This window comes from Rhyacophila brunnea, unplaced genomic scaffold (assembly GCF_057557595.1).
Source record: "Rhyacophila brunnea isolate RB1 unplaced genomic scaffold, BYU_Rbru_1.0 scaffold_20, whole genome shotgun sequence".
In the NCBI taxonomy this organism is placed as follows: domain Eukaryota; kingdom Metazoa; phylum Arthropoda; class Insecta; order Trichoptera; family Rhyacophilidae; genus Rhyacophila; species Rhyacophila brunnea.
In genome coordinates, this window is record NW_028232860.1 from 10,417,392 (window position 1) to 10,441,918 (window position 24,527).

General features: G+C 34.1%; 1 protein-coding gene across 1 annotated transcript in view; it reads right to left on the reverse strand.

Moving 5' to 3' along the window:
- LOC147071169 (uncharacterized) overlaps positions 1 to 24,527 on the reverse strand; it is a 78,153-nt gene that overhangs the window by 15,154 nt on the left and 38,472 nt on the right. The window contains exon 2 of the mRNA XM_085948262.1: positions 2,317 to 3,154. Within this exon, the coding sequence (XP_085804388.1) occupies positions 2,317 to 2,644 (328 nt within the window). The 5' untranslated portion in view covers positions 2,645 to 3,154. The remainder of the gene's footprint in view (positions 1 to 2,316; positions 3,155 to 24,527) is intronic.

Genomic DNA, 24,527 nt, shown 5'->3' on the forward strand with positions numbered 1-24,527 from the left:
TATAAAAAGTCTTAACATGGGCGTACTGAAATATGACTATATTCTAAAACATTAGAGCGAGAGGTTTAAAAGAATACTATTTTATGTAATAAAAATACTTTATGCAGTCATCAAATGTTTAAAATAAATGTAAAGGATAATAAGGCTTAAAAATTATGTAAATAGATTATCTATAACGTTTGAGGAATGTCCAGGATCATGCTTTGAAAATAGCATAAAAGCTCCATTTTGACGTACGCTGAGCATGTGGGCCGTTAACGGAGCATCGTCAGCAGGCTTGGGTGGAAGGTATTCATAATTATTATTTATTTACAAAGAGTTTCAAGTTATACACAGAACAATCGATTTTTTTTTTTAAATAAATATAAAATAGATAAGTACATCAAAACTATGAATTTTTCAAAATTATTTACGTTGCATTAATCAATAAACATAACCTTAAAATAATGTGTAAGATAACGATTATGATAGGATCCTTTAAGTAATCCGCATTTTGTAGTTTTTGTAAGTTTGCCTTTAACTTTAATAAAAAAAAATTTTTTTAATGTATTTAGATACGGATTGATTAATTAAATTAAATTAAGTATAAGATGTCTCAAATTGCATGCTTTCTTTTTCCGGTTATGTGCCCCTGGAAGGCGGGACATTCATCCCAATGTATGTATACACCAATAATTATTAGTAAAAATAATGGTTAACACCCACGATGGCCGCGCGGCTTAAGCGTCGGCCTATAACGCCGTGGGTCCCAGGTTCGAACCCTGGGTCTGACAAACACACATATTGTTTTCAATGTGTGTTTGCGTCAGGGTATGGACCTAATAGGTCAGAGCATGTGGCTGGCATCCATTTCGCGTAAAAACAAAATCTGTTAATACAAACTTTCATTCTGTGGTGGCTTATATTATGATGTTATTAGGATCGGTCATGGTCGAAAAAAAAATATAATTTAATATAATCGTAATCGTATCACTTTTTTTTAGTTTTTTAAAGATAATCAACAGATTATTGTTTCTACGAGAAATCGATGTTAGTCACTTGCTCAACGTATTAGGTTCATACTCTTGGTTCAAAAACATCAAGTGAATTAATTGCCAGTAAATAAAAAAATATAAAAAATAGATACTTAGTCTATTAATTTCGAGATTAACAGAGTTCATAGATAATCTCGATTACGAAGTAAAGTCAATTGATGCCGCGAGTTAGGCCTATATACCTATGTACAAAATCAAAATATAAAAGGTGTACCTACGTATAGATTTTTACAGTAGATACTGCCTATTTTAGTAACAAGAAAAGGGTCACGAAAATATTAAACCTGAAATCATGGGATTGCAATCCTTACGATAATTATATATTATATAATTTAATACGTAAAATATTTTCTAATAATGATTGTTATGGGCTGCCACTGATATACACGCAGTATGCATTTCATTATTAGGTAACGGTTCATTAAAAAAAGACATGCATAGTAATCAGTTAATCACATCTGTTTGAAATTGCACGTTGCAAAAAAAACAATTTTATTTACGAGAATATAACAATGATATTAATTTCCGAAAATATTACACATACCTACTTATTAATCAATATAATATTATATATATTAACGACCGATTTTGTCATCGTAGCTTATAATTTATAATTTCACACATTCTAAAACATTATACCCTCTTTACACGTGCATGGATTTACTGCTGACAATGAGTATTTCAGAAGCTTCCGATTTTTTTTGATTCATGCATGCAATATTGCCAACTGCAGGATAATACAATTACAATACATTGTCTCGTTATGGCCGCGATATACGCACTACTGCTGGCAGTAAATCCACGCACGTGTATAGTATCCTCCACGTAACTTTGCAATTGTACACAATGGCAAGATTTGTGTAATACGCACTCCGTATTAAGTGTATTAGTAAATGCCAGGCGCCTGATTGACTGATTTCATCAAATAATTCAAAATAATTCAAAAAAATCTATTCCAAATTACAAGGATACGTGGAGAGTAATATCTATATTAAGCGCACGGATCTTCTGCATGCTTCCAATTTTGTGAGGAATGGAAGCCACGATTACTTCCAGGGTTGGAATCATGACTTTTCGTGTATACAGTCTCAGGCAGACGAAACACAAAAAAACTACGTCCGTTCTATTACATATAATATGTATACCCAACTCCACGCTTCATTTGGAGTTTGGACTAATAGTCTACTAAAATATGGCCTTAAAATTAGTTGTTTTAAATTGGGCATCCAAGTACATTATTCGATTATTTACGTTTTAGTATTGATCACACAAATAAACTTACTATCCTCCAGCTTGAGATCTTTGGCGGCTGCTCGCGCACTGGGCTCCGATATCTCATGTTCCACAAAGAACTCCTCCACTTCCAGTTCTAGTCTCTGCTTCTTGGCGCCATCCGCACGGAGAGTCTTTTTCTTCTCCCAATTGTAGAGGTCTTTGTGATTATATAACCCATCCAGATCTTCAGGAGGCAATGCCTCATTGGACGCAGTGCCCTTTGACAGCGTCGCGAATCCTGCGGCGATCTCTTTTTCAGAAGGAGTCCTGGCCGCATTTACGCGACACATCAAAAACGCTAGCGCAATTATTTTTACCGGAATTATTTCCCACATACTGGCAACATTATTCTGCCTGAAAACTTTAATTCGACACTTCGAACACGCATGAGAAATTTTTTGAATAAAGAATATTAGTTTGACGTTTAAATTCCCGCGATAACAAGAAAACAGTTAATAAACATTTGAATGGTTATATTGTAGTAATGCACTCACTATATTTACAGGAATGTCACAATTTAAATGGTGCATAAGTATATTTTTATTTGCTCATTCAATAATATTTATTTTTATTAATAGTAAAGTTATCGCTAGTGTAAAACTCTTTCGTGTTAAAATTCACTGATTAGAAACGCACTGCTAGATGTTATTGATATGGCGATAATCGTGCTATGAACCGAATTAAAAATTAAACCTGGTCAATGACTGAATATTCCCTCATTTCGCAGTAAAAGCATGACACTGCGTGTAATAAAAATGATTATTTACGGGTCGGCGTGCAAGAAAATGTTGCACTTCAAGTCCATCGGCTACATTTTGGCTGTCAAAGTCAGCTCTGGTGATTATCTGGAACAAACAAGAAACAGATATGTTGAAAAATAGAAACGCAAATAAAATCATTTAAAAATAATCATGTTTATAGATTTAGGTATGTAGCAACCAATACAAATACATAGATAAATATATCATTGGGGACAGGGCTCGAAATGGAACGGAACGCACCGGAGCGCCGTTCCGGCTCGTGAAATTTGTAAAATTATCGCTCCGTCTCGTGGAAAAAAATATGTTGACCATCTGAGCTAGATAGGCCATAGAATAGAAAATCTGACACACTTATTTTTATAAAATACACATACAGTTTGATGACTATGTAAATATCTTCAGAAAATTTGTCGAGCGCTCCGGTTCGTAAACTTTTCCATTTCGAGCGCTGATTGGGGAAGACTGCATATTAGGCGATTATTTAAACAAAGCCTAACTTAATATTACAATATCAGTACAAACTAATAGAGGCCTCTATACGTGATATAATATAATAGTTGTCACCACATGCATTCAACGGCTGTAATAACCCGTACGTTTTCTAAATGCATCATGCTTTTTTTAAAAATATAATATCGTAACATCTATCAAAAAAATATCGTAGCATATCTGCAAATTGCCCTGCTTTTATTATAGGCCTTTAATCATGTGTATAAAGTTTTTTTCTACACCCTTAATCATAATATGTAAATTTTACTATATATTTTTTGCTCAGGGTTTAATTGAATTTTATAAAAAAAAAAAAAAGTTTAATATCCCATCTAAATTCTACGATATTGATGTTGACAATAATGTAGATAATATATCTATTCATCAGTGGTAATATATAATATCATATTATTATCTTCTTAAGTCCTGTAAGATGTATGACTGACAACTCTATAGCCTACCTATTTCCCAACTAATATGGATAGTAATAATAATATTATATCTTCGCATGAGTTATAATATCAGATAGGAGAATATAGATTGGATTCGCGGGTGCTTCAGACTTTCGTTTGGAGTCTGTCATATGAAATTTTGCATACTATAGGTAGATCTATATTGGAAAATTATATTATTGGTCAAATTATTTCTCAAGATTATTTTCAAAATGTATTAGATATATAGCTGGTACTTCCACTTATTGAAATAATAGCTCGTCATCTTAATTTTGGCTGGTGTCGATAATGTTCTATTTATCAATACCAAATCTACCATACAATTAATGCCCGTCAGCGGCCTAAAAATAATTAGAATCAAAGTCAAAACAATAAAATTATAAAACAAAATCGTAATTTATTTATTTTTCATATAGTGAACATTACAAATTATTAACTTAAGACGTTCCCAACGTGACATTTAAAAACAAATAAAGAAGAAAAATTATTAAAACAGCTATATAAGAAATAAGATATTAATATAAGAATTGTTGTTTTAATTTAATAAAACGCATTTTTTTGCAGTACTTATTCCACTTTTAATCAATAGATTAGGACCGGTGAGTTGAAAATGTCCCTCTGAGTTGGAAGAAACCGGTCCTAATCTATTGATTAAAAGTGGAATAAGTATTACAAAAAAATGCGTTTTATTAAATTAAAACAACAATACAATGCAGTTCCACCATAAATTGACAGTTAACAAAATAAAAGAAATTAAATATAAGAAATTTATCAGTATTAAGTTAAACAGTAGAAAGTGTAAATACAAAAATTACAAATTAGATAGAAGGAAAGAGTACACCGAATGAGCTAAGTAGATCATATTTTAAGAAGTTATAAAGCAATTGGGAGAACAAACAACTGATGCTCCCGATTTCTAAGACAGTTATCAGGGAAAGATGGCTCAATACTACCAAGAATGTCAGCATTCTCATTTTCATAGAGTATAAACCGGAAAAAATACGTGGCCAAACATAAAATAATATATCGCCTAATCTTTAAACTGGCGTATGTAAGCATACCTAAGAGGAAGCCAGATGGATAAAGCCACGGATTGTATCCATACAATCTCAAGTGAACTTATTGTGAATACCTACTACGATGTTTGTAATTTAGTTTTAATTATTAAATACGTATTTATCTAAAAACGTAAAAAGAACTCAAAGTCAAAAAAGAGTCGAAGATAAACTCACAAAAATTATTAAAAAACAAACTTTACAAAATGTTAATTTCTTAAAGGATCTCATCCTATAATTTTTTTTTTTTTTTTTTTTTTTTTTCGACCATGTCCGATCCTGATAGGATCATATGGGCCTCCACAGAGTGGAGGTTTGTATTGACAGATTTTGTTTTTTTTACGAGAAATGGATGTCAGCCACTTGCTCAACCTATTAGGTCCATACCCTGACACACACAAATTGAAAAACAATTTTTGTACTTGCCAGACCCAGGATTCGAACCTGGGACCCACGGCTTTGTAGTCCAACGCTTATTAATTAGTGGTTATGATTATTATTAAAATTTAGTTTATTAAGATTTCTCTAACGTAGGTCGTAGGTACAGAAAAGATTGTTGATAAATTTATTACGGTTGTTTATATTTATTTAAAAAAATGTTTATAACATGAAATCTTTTTATTTTCTGATTTTTAGTAGCTACTTACATAGGTACCATAAAAATAAGGTTTGTTTTCAAAAACTTATTTTATTATCTCTTATATTACAGTTTGTCTACAATCAAAATTATTACCATTATATTGGATGACATTGATTGCAGTTAGCATAAATGTAATAGTCTAAAATACATATGATTTTGTATGACCGTGAAAGTGTGAACATGCTATTGTGCAGTATAAACACTACAGATCAGTAGCGTTACTCCAAATGTTGCCCCCTCGCAAAATAGGTCATAAAAATCCAAAGTAATTTCCCCAATTTATGTAAAAAAATCTTATTAAAAACTAAACTACAACAATATCGTGAAATACGAGTATATTAATTATTGAACGTTTACATTATACTATTCTACTATATTCGAGTTAGGTAATTTATGTTGACTGCAGTTTTGGAGCGGCATGCACAATCTAAGATTTCGATCCTAAGGATAAGTCGCCGAAAAGCATGACTTAACTATAGACAATCCTGAGTATAGAGTTAAGGAATCCTTAACCATAGACTACTTTTGTTATGAACACGCCCCCTTCTGTATTACCATTTACCACTGACAGCTGCTGCCAAAATAAATTCGCATGTCTATAAAACAGTCCATACACTCAAATTCATTTAACAATGTATCTCAATATGGATATTGATAGTGTTAATTCATTTGGCATGTACTTGCAGAATATTATTTTACTTTTATACGCCAGCCCGCAGAAATATAAGATGCCACATGATAGAGTGACACTTGACGCTAGTGTTACCATGTTAAAAAAATATTTTGCGGTGCCCGTGGAATCACGTATAATGACTGATAACGGAAACATAAGAGTATTATAATTAAATATTAATATGTATTTATAGTTATTGCATTTATAAAGTGCAGTTGTCACATTTTTGTCATCGTTTAACAATTATAAAATAATTTACCTAAACTATAGGAAAGAGAATTTTTAAATATGGTATTATTTTCAATAGAAATGATCTTAACTAAGGACAATGTTTCTGCATAGTGTTTTCTGCTAAGGAAATTTTAGTTATGACAAGTGTTTCTGCATTCCGCTCTTGGGTTATAAACCCATTCTCAGATCAACCTAAATTTTAAGGTTATATTAATATAACATTCTTTATTGAATATGCATAATTTCAAAACACCTTGAAACAAATACGACGCTGGACAGGACTCGAACCTGTATCCATCTAGGTCAATATTCTTTACCAATTTAACCTCCTGCGGCCTGCCTAATTACGATGAAATTAACAAGTAGTCATGTAACTGAAGCGCTTTATAATTTTTACTAATATTTGCGTTTTTTGTGGTTTGAATCAATCAATGCTTTTGTATTTTTATCGTATTAATCGGTTTTGTCAATTCTTTAGAAAAGGTTTCATTGGCCCACTAGCTTTATACACTAGTTTAATATAATCATAAAACTAGGTTTTTCAGCGAACCAAATTAGCGAAATAAATGTTTTGCACATAAAACGACATCCGGAACGCAGCTATCGAAGCTTGTTTCCCCCAACGCGTATCGCCGATTATGCTGATCCCGCTTGTTTTCAAACCTGCTATTCACTACGAGGGAACTTTTTGTCTACACAGCAATATAATTTTTCGAGTATAAAAACATTGTTCTCCGTCACTCCATCTTGGCTACAAATGCGTTCATGATCACAAGTCAGTTGGAAACCCCTGGTGTACATGATGCCACAAATCGCCGACCACACGCATTGCTATTAACTTTAAATGGCTGCATCTATTTAATCGGGTCGACCGGAAAGGTCACTCAAAATGCATTGTCAATGTCATAAAAACGTTCATAGTATTACCAGTGGCGGGTTTAGGGGACTCGGAGGCCCGAGACACTGACTGATATTATATACATATATTTATAAATATTAAACACTACAGCGGGCCATTCGCTCCGACGACAGAAGTGTATTGAAATAGTAGTGTATTTAGTAATAGAAGTGAAATAATCACAAACATCCAGGCTTTGAGAAAATCACATACATAATATATTGTGACCACACCGGAATTTAACCCGGAACTACCGGATGAAAGGCCAATGTCTTACGCACTGGACAACGAGGGCCGCCCACTATGAAAAATGAACGAACATAATTATTATCATTAGACATAAAAAATAACTACAGACGTAGGTACCTAGTAAGAATATCAATAAGTATATCTCTTTCCTCAAATCACATCCTGTAATAATTAATATTAAAAATGGCAGTGGTGAGACATAATAATATTAGTGTTTTTTTTAATATTATGTAGATAGGTACCTACAAGTAGGCTACTTTCTGTGGTTATCATAATATAATATTATATTAGTTGCAGAGATTTTGGATAATATTTTATACTAAATGTGTTCTATGACGTTTCTTTTTCTTTTACTATCTGCCGCTCCGCCCCTACGCAACGCATATTCTAAGTACCCATACAGGGTGTTACTAACAGTAGAAGCACTCAAAATGACAACATGTACGATCATATGAATGTTTACAGGTATAGGGTATTGTCTCTGGTTATCAGTATTTTTGCTGTAAATAATCCTCCTTTCCAGCAATCGCCTCAATCAGTGATTTTTTTAATGAATCAATATACGTTGAGTTGTTGAAGACAAACAATAGGTAGGTATATATAGGTAGGTAACCATAAACAATGGAAAGAGTGAATCTAAAGATAGTCAGTTGCACGCGAAGACCGTTATAAGTAAAATGCAATAATTAATCATCACACACGCACGCCAACGTCTTAGGTACCACAATTAAAACGAGAGTTTGTTGAACTAAAAAGCGAAATTATTGTTCTATTAGTCGACAAAATGGCTACATCGCATTAGAGCGGACACGGTAATAATTATCGCATTAGTTTTTTTAATCGATATCTATTTCGGTTCTTACAACAATATCTGGATCAAAGGTCGGCAAACTTTATTGCCATGAAGGGCACGGTACAAATTTTGAAAATCTTGAAATCATACAATACTTGTCGACTGCTGTCAATAAAATTATTATAAATATTAATAATTATGACTATATGTTAAATAAGTTTTATTGGTACTGTTCGGTTATACCGGAGGCAGCGGAAAACGCATTTTGAAAATAGCCGATAAACTGGATTATTTGTTAGTTTGGGTTAGTTTAGGTTCGGTTAGGTTGGGTTAGGTTAGGTTAGGTTAGGTTAGGTTAGGTTTGGTTAGGGTAACCTAACAAATAATCCAGTTTATCGGCTATTTTCAAAATGCGTTTTCCGCTGCCTCCGGTATAACCGAACAGTACCGTTTTATTTTAATATTATGAACATTTTGTGCTCGTAGATTTCCTTAAGCTTCAAATAGACTATTATGACGATCGGGCACATATATGCTAAGAGCGTTTTAGTGTATATGATTAAATATATGCCATTCCGACATTTATACATACATATTGTATGACAGCTATGACATCGTATTTACACTTTGTGACACCTGTGACACAGGACACCAACATAAGAAACGGGGTTTTCGACATATATATGACCGATCGTCATAGAGTGTATTTGAAGCAGTAGTTAAACACTATTTATATCAAACAACTAATAAATCGTCTATTCAATGCTAAACTATCCTAAACGCCAAATCAAAAAATGTGCAGGAAAGCGAAATTTAGAAATTATGAACCTATACTTAATTCGTTTTAGTTCTGTAATATCGAAATATTAAAACATCATTTTTTGTGTTTCAAATTACAATAAATTGTGGGGAATTTTCTCCAATTTAAAATTTATGAAAAATTCAATACATTGGCAAATAATGTCACTTAGGATACTTAAGAAGTGGTATGAAAATAATTATTTCTTAAATTCAGTATAATCCTATGCATTTAGGTTTATACAGAAATGTTGGAAATTTCATAGAGAATCGATTGATGTAAAAAAACGTATTTCGAAAAATTGGCATTTAGGATAGTTTAGAATTGAATAGACGAAATATCGAGACAGCTCGTCCTGATAAATAATCGAAAATCTTAAAATACGCATTTAAAGAGTCAGTTTTTTCCGTAGTTTGGTTATTTGACAATGAAATTTCCGTTGCAGTAAGGAAGCAACAAACACCCCCCTCGCGGGGTGCTTCGTTATTCTGGAGTAAAAACCAGGGCTTTTTTTTAAAAACAAATGTGCCGGAACTCACTTCTTGCCAAACTATTTACCTACTAAAGAAAATTATATTCAAATATCATTTAAAGCAACTTTTCCTATGCCATGAAGCTCATAAAAAAATAAGCAAACAATTAAAAGATATAAATAAACATCTAAAGTTGTAAAAAAATTAAATTGTAAAAACGTTATATAAGTATTTGAATAAAAGTATATAGCGATTTCCATGGTACCCACATCGTGAAGCGGGCCCCCTACATATCACTAAGGTTAAAGGCAGTGTGACATTCTATAGTAGCGTTTTTCAAACGGTGTTCGAGATACAATTAAAGTTATTCAGTGTATCAACAAACATTAAGACGGTACTTCAGTGAAACGGCAAATAATTTTCTATAGTAATATAAAGTAAAATATCTATAGGTGCGACGAAATTTTGGACTCGCTGGCAATCGGAGAGCAAACTTCGAGCTGTGAACACGTCAATTTGTTTCGTATTGGCGACGGGGGTATTAATTCTTAAATCGTGTAAAGATGACGTTACCCATGTACTTGAAAAAGAAAAGGAACATATTATTATTGTTACTAATAGAACAATAAACAGAACATTAAATGGCCGCATGTTGGATTTATATGACAAATTATATTTCGTTCGGCACGCGTCATTTGCACAATCCGCGCTTCGCCTAGCCACGATCTTTTTAGACATTGCCTCAACTGAGGTATAGCCTTAACCAAAAAAATGCAATTACACAACCACATACTTTAAAATGTTAATACGCCTAAAGGAAATTAGCGCCACAGGCGATGTTTTTACGATTAGAGCCCCCTTTGTGGGGGCCATGGTGGTTTCCAAAGTTCAGTCCAATTTTCGTCTGGCAAATCGTCTCGATTTCTTTTCTTATAGTAGTCAGAGTCTATGGCTGAATGTTTTCCACTGAGTAACCACCGATCAACGTATTTTGAATGATCGAAAAGTGTCAAAGGTGGTCCGACGAGTTTGATGACCAAAAGTGTCGAAACTGTTTTGGTCTTCAACGAAGCTCTTATTGGGGTAATAATTATTAGATTCATTTGCGAAAATTCGCGTTGAATTACACTTGAAGAAATGGTAATAGAATTCAATACATAGATATATCAAACGCGATAGTTTTTCAGGATATGTCTTTTCATATGAGATGATTCAGGAAAATTAACTTGTACTATGTAATCGAGAACAGTGTTTCGTCTAATTGCTTTTGAAACAATAAAATACGTGAAAAATGTGCCGGAACGGCGTTACATGCCGTGGAACGGCGTTACATGTCAAAAAAGCCCTGAGTAAAACCAATATTAATTGTCAAAAAACCACTACCTATCATGGTTAGGTTTGATTATTATTTTGAGTGGGTAACGTCGACGCTTTGGATATTATTTCGGTGGAAACATTTGGTATTTTGTTTGCGATAGGTTATAAAATAGCCTCTGAAGATGAAATAAATAACCAAATATAAATAATAATAAAATATTTCATATTCACAAGATTTCGAAAGAATCATTCTTCTTGGTCGTGCACTCATGGCTGAGGATCGTGACCACATTTCAATTTCGCCATCCTTTGAGCGACCAAGACTTTCCATCGTTCTCGATCTTACGCTTCTCTCAGGGCAGAATGGACCAGTCAGCTCTTTCACTTGGTCGCTCCATCGCGCAGACGCTCTTCCTCTGCTTCGCCTTCCCTGGAGGCTAACCAAAACTACCAGTCTCGCCAGGTTGTCCGGTCCGCGCCTGACAATATGTCCAAAAAACTGCAGAATTCTTCTCAGACATATCCTTTATTTTCAGTCTCTGGATGATTGACTGGTTCGTCATGTGCTCCGTTCAAGAAATGCGAAGCATTCGGCGCCAACACCACATCTCAAAGGCATCAATTGCCTTCCGTTCTCTTGCCTTCAGGGTCCACGACTCGACTCCGTATAGAAATATCGAGAACACTAATGTTTGCACAAGCATCATTTTAGTGGCAATCGAAATTCCCCGATCCCTCCATATAGTGGTAAGGCGTGTCATCGCATTTTTGCAATCTGTGTGCGCCTTCTTATTTCCGCTTCGCATCCGCCCTTTCCACTGATGGTCGATTCAAGATATACAAACTCGTCGACTGTTTCGAGGTTTTGGAGTGTACTTGGTGTTGGTAGAAGGTTGGCCCGATCAATAACCATTAACTTGGTCTTATTCCTATTAATAAGGAGGCCGTATTTGCGACTCTCTTCCTCTACCCGGTGTAGTAGCTCTGTGAGTTCTCTTTCATCAGCAGCGATTAGTGTGGTATCATCTGCGAATCTTAAGTTGTTTATTTTCTGGCCACCAATTGTTATTCCGCCTTGCCAATGATCTAGGGCTCTTCGCATTATATGCTCTCCATATATATTGAATAACTGGGGAGATAAAACACATCCCTGACGAACTTTTGTTTTATTTAGAAGCTGTTTGTTAAGAAAATACGTGTCTCGTAACATTGCGATTTTTTGTGTTTCATACGTGTATTATCCACGAGTTAGAAGCCATACCTACCATAGCAATAACAATATTTTGCAGCAGAATTGACACTTTCCGGTTATCGGAAAGTCGAAGTTATAAATGTATGATTTATTCTGAGAATAGCTACATAAATTTTGTTCGATTAAATTTGTTTCTATGAAATAATCGAAGAAGAAAACATGTCTTCTTATTGACGCCAATCCTGGAACACCCTATTTAGTGCCCATTGTTGCCTGTCAGCAGGGAAAATTGCCACAGTTAAATGATAAACAAATCTGGGAAGAAAGTGAAATTAAATACAACGTCATATTGTATATAGGTATATACAGGGCTTTTTTGTAATGTAACGCGGTGTAACGGCGTTCCGGCACCTTTTTTCACGGTATTTTTTATGTTTCAAAATCAATTAGATGAGACATTGTTCGCGATTACATAGTACAAGTTAATTTTCCTGAATCATCTCATATGAAAAGACATATCCTGAAAAACTATCGCGTTTGAATGAATGAACCTAATAATTATTACCCCAATAAGAGCTTCGTTGAAGACCGAAACAGTTTTGACACTTTTGGTCATCAAACTCGTCGGACCACATTTGATACTTTTCGATCATTCAAAATACATTGATCGGTGGTGACTCAGTGGTAGAAGACATTCCACCATAGACTCTAACAGCTATAAGAAAAGGAATCGAGACGATTTGTCAGACGAAAATTGGACTGAACTTTGGAAATCACCATGGCCCCCACAAAGTGCTGGCAGGGCTTTAGCCTGGGGGATCGACCAGATAATTGAAATAACGCACATCACAAATTTTCTCTAATCGTAATATGTGGTTGTGTAATTGCATTTTTTGGTTAATGTTTGTTGATACACTGAATACCTTTAATTTTACATAGAGCACCATTTAAAAAACGCGACTATAGAGCATCACATGGCCTTTAACCTTAGTGATAGGTAAGGGGCCCGCTTCAGGATGTGGGTACCATGGTAATCGCTATATACTTTTATTCAAATACATGACATTTTTACAGTAGGTATATTTTTTGGCAAGAAATGAGTTTCGGCACCTTTTTTTTTTTAAAAAAAGCCCTGGGTATATAATTCCTGATCACAAGACCGCAAACTATCTGTCAAATTGGCGTTAATGGAACAGCCTTACCGATTTCCTTGCCAGATCTAGCGTTTTTAAATGGTTGTTTTTCGTCACCGAAAAAAGCTTAAAACTTTTCATAAAAAACCTAGAATATTACACCAGATTTGCATGAAAATCATAATTGTAGCCTATTATAGACACCTTATATTATTATAATATTATCTTACCAATCAAAATTTGTATTTGAATCATTTTTTTAATTGTATGATTTACTTATAGATACCTATATTATTATTTGAAGTGAACAAACAACATATTTTTCGATATGCTAGATTCTAGACATTTATTAATTTGCAAAAATCTAGCATTTTTTCTGCCTCCAGCACTAGCTGAATAATTTATTACCATATCAGGTATATTTTTGTGAATGTGCAGTTGGCAATACTGTAGTTGAGAGTAAATATTACCAACTTACTCTACAATATGAAGAAATAAAAAAATTAAATGAGTCACCAGTACTTACGTCCTACATTTAGACACGTGTACGTACATCGCGTTAATATTACACTCGAACGAGAGTTCGAAATTGCCCGCGCGATAGATAACGGTTGGATGTGGGCGTGCCCACAGTCCTTATTCATACCGCACCTCACCATCCCGCCGCTAATATTTTCTATATATCTGTGGCTTTTCCACGTTATGTATAATTATTATTAAATACGAAATTGTAGAATGTTCGAAATAAATGATATTGCATTTATTACCTCGAAAAATTCAGTAATATACCCAGGCAAAGTGTCGAGCTTAATTAGATGACTTACAAATAAAACTGCCTCATTATATACTTTAACTTATACTTAAGTAGTCCATTTGTTGCCCACTAGATACTTACTAATTATTAATTTTCCATGGCACATGACACAAACAGGTACGCATTCTATTAGCGTGTGCTGGCAAAGAGAATTTTTGTTATCTCCGCAGAATCTAATATTTTGAAAAGTTCAATTATTCGCATTTCCTCCTTAATTTACCGCCCATTAGGTACCTCCCGTAAGCAACACCTAACAAGCATATCCGAATGGGACGTCACCGGTTATTAAATTAGTAAAAATACAATGGTACACTACTTCTGGTAACATTGCAATCAAACTAATTCTCAGTACCTACACGCGACATCGTTGCAATGCTGTCTGTAATATTTATTCCTGAGGAACTTTCAAAGAATATTTTAACAATAATTACCTGTCAGGTGTACGCACATGTCATGCGTCATGACTGTCATTTCTGGATTCCTGACACATGACTAATTCGAAATAAACTGTCCATTTTAGGACTTCGAAATTCCGTACAAATAAAGAGTTTTTAATTGCCCGAAAATTTAAGTGTTACGCTGATATGGAAATGCGGATACTATTAAAATCTATTACAATACCATTGTTTAATATACTTATTATATTATTTTATTCATTATTTCTTAAGTCTAACTTATGTTGTGTTTTCAGTTAGCGTTTTTAACCAGAGGTTTGGAGCAAACCCTTTTTTGGATTGCTCCGCTCTTGCTCCGGGACCTAATACTTGCTCCAGCCCGCTCTACGATCTCCTCCACTCCGGGTAAAAAAAAATAATATGTACTTATTATATGTATACAAATGTTAAAAATTATTAAAATAAGTTTTAAAATAATCGTCATTTTATTTATTAAATTATATTACACAAAACCGACAGCAAATCGTGTCTCATTATTTGTCTATTCTGTCGAAAAAAATCAGGTTCACTTGGCAGTGTTGTCGTATTTCAAATAATTCCAGTGTTGCAAATTTGCAAAGTGTCAAATATAATATTATTTTCATTGGATTTTAGGATAAAAATTTAATAATAAAAAAACATCCGGAGAAGTGGTCTACTTCATGGAAAACCGCCACTTTAACACGAAAAACGCAATCTTTTGAGAGTTATTAATGTTTGCATTCGTGCATTCATTCGCCGCTCTTTTTAATATGCCGCCCCTATGCAACTATGCATGGTGTCTTGCCAGCCTCCACGGAACGTCAAGCCCGTGTACAAAAACCTTTAATCTAAGCAAGTCATAATGTAATTAAGACGAGTTGTAATAATAATTATTTAATGTGTCAAAATCATATAAACTATAATAGACAGTAGTAAATCGTGTATAAACGGAAATAATATTTGTATTATGGAGGTAATAAAGTTTCAATTAAAATCAATATTTACATCAAACTGTAGCTATGTAGAATGTACCCACTACATAGGTGTTTGACGTGAGAAAAGATCTGCTGTTTGATTTATAACATAACAGAACAACCATAAACATTAAATTATTTATGATGACGATAAATAATATTGTGGATAAACAATCAATAATAATCAGTGGAAAATTGGAAAATAAAATTTTTTCTACATTATCGCCGTGTCATGTTAGTATCGCAGGTTTATATGAATCGGAAAGTGTTACATAATTGTGTACGTATTTTCATTGTCTAGAATCTAGATCTAGAGCAGCGAATTCCAAACTGGGTGCCACCGCCTTTTTAAAGGGCATGGTTCTGAAAGGCAATGACGTGGAAAAAGTTGACCATTGATTCCAGACAAGTCTATCGTAAAATCATTTTTTCAAACATATGGATCTATGCATAGTAGCCAAAAACACGCAAAGAATTACAAATCCTTCACAATGTATGAATTATTATAAATTTACTTATGTAATTTGCTATCATGGGACTGAACGTATGTAAAGAACATTATAGGTACCCCGTTTACACGTGGACGGATTTACTGTTGACAGTAAGTATTATCGTGGCCATAACAAGAAAATCTATGAATAAACATGTATTATCTTGCAGTTGCAAGCTTGCATGCACGAATTAAAAAAGTTTGGAAGCTTCTGAATTTTCATGCGACAGTAAGATTATTTCGATCTGCGCCTGCACAGTAGAACGATAGTGGCGAACCTGTCGGCAAAAAATGATCTATACTCATTTTGAGGTTAACCGATGTTCACTACCAGTCAAATAGCACTATAAATAATGACAACATCGTGTCTCGCTTACTCTTGAAGAATGAGATTGGAGAGACAGTCAGTACTTTTACGTGTAAACAGTTATTGTCACGATAGTTTAAAATACGCAATATTGCTGCCAGTAAATCCATGAACGTGTACAGGTGCTATTAGTTATTCTGTAACGTAGTTACAACAGTGTTTTGGTAGAGTGAAAAATATAATATTGTGACGAATCAAATAAAATATTCGTATAATGATCTAAATATATTGTCATTCACGAAATTTTGGTTTAGCGATGTTGATATAATTTACCAATCATCTAAATCTAAATATTTATAATTCGCATGCTACATAGATTTGATAGATAAAAGAAAACTCTACCGTGTGTGGTGTTGAACTAACAAAGAGAAGACACCGCCATTTGTATTTTAATATTCCGATCAGGATGTCGCTGTTCCTGTATTACCATCGAAGTGACAGTTGGCGACAAAAGTACATACAGTACAAACTATTGCAACACAACTGATACAAAATAGATAGGACGTAAATAACACTATTACAAGCAGTGGCACGAAATCTGGAAACTTTAAAATCCAACATTAATTCTAACTGAAAGTGTTTAGACTCGCCAAGCCGCTTACTGTATCTACATGCAATACCTACAGTAATTTGAATATATTATACCACTGGTTGTGTTATTATATAATCCTGGGAAATAAAAAACATGGTGCTGGGACGCAGAAAATCATCCCACGAGTTGCACATCACTAACCTAGTGTATCTTATATTTAGGTACTTACATTGGTATATTATTTCCATCCCCACTTCAAAGTTCAAGTCGCACTATGTGGGTCATCATCCACAGTATTGAGTGTGGAGAAAGCCACTGTGTTGATTTAATGCTCATCTTTCAAACACACATTGGTAAAACGATAAGTGTATTTTGATAAATCCGCGAGACTCGAGCCAGAAACCTACATCCTACAGACGAGCCTCTGTCCATTATACAAAACGGAACAAAATATAATACTTTTGTATAAATACTTACATTAAATTTAATTTCTATTAATTTTGTCAACATGAATATTCAATTATAAACTACTCCACAACGGGTAGGGACATCCCTTGGGGGTTTGCAGGTTATGTACAGTTTAAGGGTTACAGATGACACATTCTTAAGGGTGAAAAATTAAAGAAAGAATGCGAATATTACAACCATGGGCGCCACAAGGGGGGCTTGGCAGGGCTCTAGCCTGGGGGCCCGGGCATAGGAGGGGTCCGGCGTGACGGGTCGACCAGCTAAGTGATTAACACACATCACAAATTTAATGAAACAGTAAAAAAAATGCCACAGGACTATTCAATGTTTAAAATATGTAATTATGCGTTGCAATTTGGTGTGGTATTATGATTGATATAATTAAATAAAAATTCCCACGCAGAATTTGGGAAAACCTACTGTAGGCATAACTCTGCCTATAACCTTACGTAGGTGGGCCCGCTAAAAATTTTGGCTTGGAGGCCAGCTTCAGGATGCGAGGCCATGATTACAACTGTTGTCAGGTTTTTCGGAAATAAAAAGATTTTTGCGGTGCCCAGAAAAGTTTTTGTTAAATTTTCATTAGATTTTTCGAGAACGAGAAAAAATTCTAAGCTTTAAAAATGGTAGCGGTGGTATTTTACTTCGTTCGAGGGCGGCACTTTGGTCACACACGGTCTAGCATCGCCGCCGCTGACGGCATCGAAAGAAAGTATCGACTACGGAACAGATTAATACATATAATTCGGATATGCATAGTTTGAATGTGTGAGTGTCCTACGAAAATGAAATACACATTATAGACGTGCAATAATATGTGTTTCAACCTTCAAATGTACCGATATTGAATGAGCGTCAACTGCGCTCGAAATGGAAAATTTTACAAACAGGAACGCTCGATATTTTTTACATAGTTATCTAATTATTATTATATGTATATTTTTAAAAATATTTGTTTAGTAGATTTTTTGCAATATGGCCTATCTTGCTCAAACAGTCAAAATATTTTTTCCACGAGACGGAGCAATAATTTTGGGGATCCATTTTGAGCCCTGAGCGTCAGTGCATAAACTGAGAGCAGTTGTCAGAACGAAGAAAAAGCTTAGAATGACGTATTATTGTCATGTGTTTAAGTTTATCCCATATTCTTCCACACTCCAGAACGGTTGCCTGTTACTCCACACCCGTCAGCTATTTCAGTTCTCATTAATTCCCTGGTACCGTAGTATCGTAGTATCGGTAAAAAAAGGTATGGATACTTGGCGGGCCTACGTGTGATACGTATTTATAATAACGTCGCCCCAAAAGCAAAAGGGCACATGTGCAATTTTGACGGTTTTGAGTAATGAATGCAGTTTTCTTCGTAATTTTTTTCTCCAGATTATGGGCAAAACGGCAAAACCCATGAATTCACAAAAAGGTAACAAGTGTAATTATTTAAAAGTGAGTAAGGGCCTTTGTACAAAAAAAATATTTGGTTGCAGAAAAAGGGCACTTGTGAAATTTGTGAAAAATTTAAAAACATGTTGGCAGCGAACAAAGAGGCCCAAATAAATATTTTGGAAGATCACAATAAGCGTAAAGTAGACGCTCGCAAATCAAAAGATGAAGATAAAGTTATTCATAAATGCATATAGGAAAAAGGTAACATGTGACTTAAAACCTTTTAAAAATCAAAAATTGACAAATCATAAAATAAATAAAAATTGCATTTCAATCTTGAGTAATTAGGTCACATGTGTTCCAAATTTCATTTCAAAATATTAAGTAATAACTTCTCCACGATTTTTTCTCTCTCCAAAAACACTTAAAATGCGTTTTTCTCAAAACTCAATTTATGCACAAGTGCCCTTTTTCTTTTGGGGCGACGATAATATGTCTATATCCGGCAGTGAATGTATAAAGGTTAGCAAAGAAGACAGTCCGTCGATGTATTTCAGCAACCGCGTATTTCCGTCTCGGATTATTATTTATTTCTTTTAGATATTATTTGATTTAATAAGCGCTGACGCCGATGCGTCTTGCATTAACTTGGCGGTTGTCAAACTTTACGCATCGTATTTGGGGAAATAGGCGTCTCTCGAGTCTCGAGTATAGTTAGGTAACCCCACCAGCAATCGTCATAGCTGGGATCAGCACTTACCACAATTAAATAAATAATATATCAATGCTGCGAAGCTATTCTATACACACAGTGACGTCCTGTGGGGGTAGGCAGATTGAGCGTCGCTCGGGGGCGGCAGTTACTCGAAGGGCGGCAAATCGAGGAGAATCATTTGGAAGATATAGAAATATGATACTAGAAATAGCTAAAACTATATTGTTTACGTTGTACAATAATAGCATAGTAAAAATGGTATGAAAATAATAACTCTGTGTATTGATAAATGGTGCAAACAAAATGTGTCCGAAATATCAACCAAATAAGGCCTCAGACTCTGGTGATTTGTTACCGATATTATATTTATTTATTCGATTTTTACATCTAAATTATTTTTTTTATATATAAGTGGTAGGTATATATTTTGTTAGTTATGTATCGACACAACACATTTCTTAGATATTGGAGTCACGAAAGGATGATAAAAAATATGGGGCGGCATTTTGGCGCTGCCTAGGGGCGGCATTTTGTCTAGGGACGTCACTGTATACACAAGGCGGCTATCTACGGTAGTTTATCATATATTTGTATTAAATCGGTTAATTGTTACTTTATTTATTTATTTAGAAAAAAAGTATTAAGTATGGTATTACAGCGATTAACCAATGCGCCATAATACATAATAAATACAAATTATAAAAGTGACTTAATTACAAATAAAAACCAATATAATAAGAAAATAGTAAAGAAAGTATGTGCTTATGTAGATATTTAAGCAAAATGATAAATACAATTATAAATTTAACCTATTTAGCACGTCCACAAACATGATATAGTTAATAAAAAATAAATCAACCTTTATGGTGCCATTAAATAAGTTAATCGCACGATACACAGCATCATGACACATCACATGCGTCCTGCGACAGGGTATCATGAAGACCGTAGAGTTACGAGTGATAATTGGTGGGAACATGAAAATTAATATTTGCCAGTATATACGGATTGTAAATGAACCCACGAAGAAGTAAAAAGAAATGCTTTGAAAGAGCAATCACTCTTCGGGTGGACAAGAATTGCATCGATAGCATATCCAGAAGAAAACGATTCGGAAAATTCATTTTATTATCAATTTTTTTACTTTATTTTATTACCATTTTGTTGTGATTGAACAACTTATAGCTCAATTTTATTTATTAAAACAATGGGTCAATTTATTTATAGACAAGTCCATTTACTAAAAGACATTTGAACATTTTAGTACACATCTATTTATTTAAAATTAATGCAAATGGAACTTCTTCAATACTCCTTTTTTCCAATGCGAGCCGCACGACTGTTTCTATCTGTCAAACTGGCTTCGATATTTGTTTTTTATGAAGTGCATTATACTGTATACAGTAGTAGGAAATATTGACAATATTAAAACCGTGGTATTATTAAGACGCATTTCAAATAATGCATATTTATCGTTAGCTCAGTTAATTAAATAAAATACTGAAAGTGATGTTGGTGGCCGCAGCAAACTCCTCTGGTGGCCGCACATGAGAACCACTATTCTAGAAGCAGCGTCGAATACCTAACCAATAGCCAACGATGTAGAAGAAATAATTCTGATGCTAGAAGACCCCAACCATTTTCTTTCCTATCAAAATCACGGAAGCAAGTTCCAGTTTGTCATTCGTTAGTCAACTTTACTGCTTCTCACAGTGTGTATAAAAATTAGTTGACTATCCATATTGTATTCTTTTTTGCTTCACTTTCATATTTTTTGACTCCATCTATGTATTATAAGTATATAAGAAAGTTTTCTTCGCCATGTTTGTAGTATAAAGTATAATACATTTTACCACACGTTTACGTGCATGTATTTACGTGTTGTTCATGAATATGGTTATAACTTATTTTCACGATTTTTTTAATTATAAAAAGCTGCTATGTTCAACACTTTTCCAATTTTAATAGCAAAATCGAGCAATCATATTTCTCAACGTTTACGTGGTGTGGTGAATGGAGAATTATACTTCTTTTTCGCCACATCATTTTGTGGCTTGGCTGCACTGAAAAATAGGTTGCCCACATTTGCTGTAGAAGATAATATTCAGCGACCATTCAATACGTCGCAAACTGGTTGGCTTAGAAAAAGCGAGCCAGGTTTAGTAACACTTTCTTGAGGCATCCACAGGGCTTCACTTTTGACAAGAAGCTGCACGGTCCAATCGCTTATTATTTTAACCTAACTCAAACAACTTCTTTTTATTGTACTACATCAGTGAGAAAAGGGTATATGTCAAGGCCTAAAAAAACGAATCATAAGTATGAATGAGTAGGCATTCGGCATGTTTATATCTCCGCACTATGCGTTAGACTGTTAGAGTAAGATAGAATTTCTACGGCTGAATTAAATATCTGTTGTAAGCGTCACCGGTAAAAATGGATTTGGCTGATTACATTCATTTAAAAACTGCGAGCACGTGTTGCTGAAATTTATTGGTTTTGTGTTAAATATAAAGTTAGTGGTAATTATGTTTAGTTATTTTAGTAGAACATAATATGGTTAACTAGGTTTTGTTTAAATTTGGTAGCCGTACTGAGAAGCATGGTAGGTATAACGTTTCATAGTTTAGTTGATAATAATAAAATCGATGTTCTACTGTGCGTTATACGCAAAAAACACGGCTTCATTTTGCCAAAAAATATGCGCACTCTATAATTGTCATTACTCTGAGGTAAATATAGTAGAAGTAAAGCAATTTAACCTTGAACATGCGTGGATGCTATTATTGATATACTGAACTGTGAACATCAATAATATTGCATCTCTATCTTTCGCTACTATGTCTAGCTTTCTGTAAAAACTATCGAACTTAACGCTAATGTGGTAAGTCTGTAGTTATTCTTATTTTTCTTTCGCTGTATTTATTTCACCCCCATTTTCTAATTTCGTCCGGGGGAGGCGCGCGACACACATTGCGTGAGGCACACGCCAAAACTGAATACGATGATCATTAATCTGAAAATAAACAATATTTAACATATTCAAAACACACGTGGCTGCCGATGCAACACGTGGGCATAATCGTGCTACGGATATACAGACTGCGAGCCATAAATTAACATTATTTATTAAATCTAACGGAACGCATTAACCTTACATGTACCACCTATGCTCGTAGTATTAAAAATAGATATTCAAAAGAAGATGCACCCAAATTAATATACATAGTAATAATATGACCCACGCCAAAGAGATAACATCTTCAATATCATCAGCCGCGTGTCCGGAAACTTGTACGTATGCAGTTCGCCGTATCACACTTCACCGTGAAATGTTGTATCGGAAATATAAATATGGCCGTATATTAAAGACCGTCCTATCTCTTGCCGATAAGAAAACTCACGGCAAACTGTGCCACGGTGAAATGTTTTACGTAAAATTTACATGTAACCCAACAGCCGGGTTTGATCTACTGCTGGAGAAAGACCTCCCCTAGCTCCTTCAGCTACGTAAATCCACCAGATAATGGATCTTTCTTACATTATGGCCTCCAATACTCAAAAAAGACGATTCTGAAACTAAAATTCCAGCCAATAGCTAATGTGTTTCAATGGCGGCTCGCTCGCGGCAAGACTGGAATCTCTCAGTTTACACGTTTACAGACGCGACATGCTAGTCTCCCATAAGACAGTGGTGCCAATATCAGTTGATTCGATGAAAATTTTTATTTTCTTACCAAAATTGGTAGCACTTAACTGAAATGAATAAGCAATAACAAGTCAAGACGTCAAAAGTTAAAGATGGGCGAACCGATTTTTAATTTAAAATTTATGGCAGAAGTTGACAAATACTCCTGCCTGTATAATTACAGGCTGCCGGAATAATCACGTGAAGACATTACGGAAAAAGTTTAGAATGAAGTATGAAAGACAATGGGTTTGACAGTTTGAGGTTATGAGATTATTATTGCAAGTGGGTTTCAGTAGCGCATGTGCCAAGCATAAGTCATTAGTAGGGAGCTTATTTATATGCAGTAAAAAACATGATTATATGCATGCACATATGCACTTAAAATCAATAAAACCGAAGAAATATGCAGTTAAAAATTGACATTTTTATGGGAAACATTGTAAATACCCACATTACCCAACATGCACGAAAAATGCTTAAAATTGACAAAAACTGACAAAAAATCGAATAACTAGTTTATTTGATTATTATAATTTTTCGACATAATACGATAGCAGAACAAAAAAACACAAACAATGAATATAAAGTTAATCAAATACAATATCCAAAATAGTTTTTCACAAGTACCTACAAATAATTGAATAGTAAATGCAATGTAAACCAAACATAACTTAAAAAACAAAAACGACACACTTAACTATTCCTAAATACTATTTTCTGTTTTGTGCCCGAAAAAAAAAATTACATAATTTTTTTCAATATGCTCTGGCATAAAACTTTTCCTCATAGGTGTCTGTCAGTATTTTGTTTATATGCGGAAAACGACCTCTCAACGTCCACAGAGGTGTTTGGGCAAACTTTAAACAAAATTGCCCGAGTTGACTTTACTTTTTCTGATAAATCCACAGCTGGGAGATGGCATTAAAAATGCAAGTGCATCTAAACTATATATATTCCTAACTTAGTTATATTTCGATAAAATAATTAAAAAAAACTAAAATTATAAATTCAAAAATATGCATTTATTTATGAAATATGCACTAATGTCTCAAATAATATGCTCTAACGTCTCAAATATGCATTTATATGCACAATACAATTTTATTTTTGAATTCTGTGTCTTTCAAATCAGATTTCTGTCTCTCATAGCTGTACATACACCGTAACAAAACATGCACTAGCACATAAATCCGGGCCCTAGTCATTAGTCAGT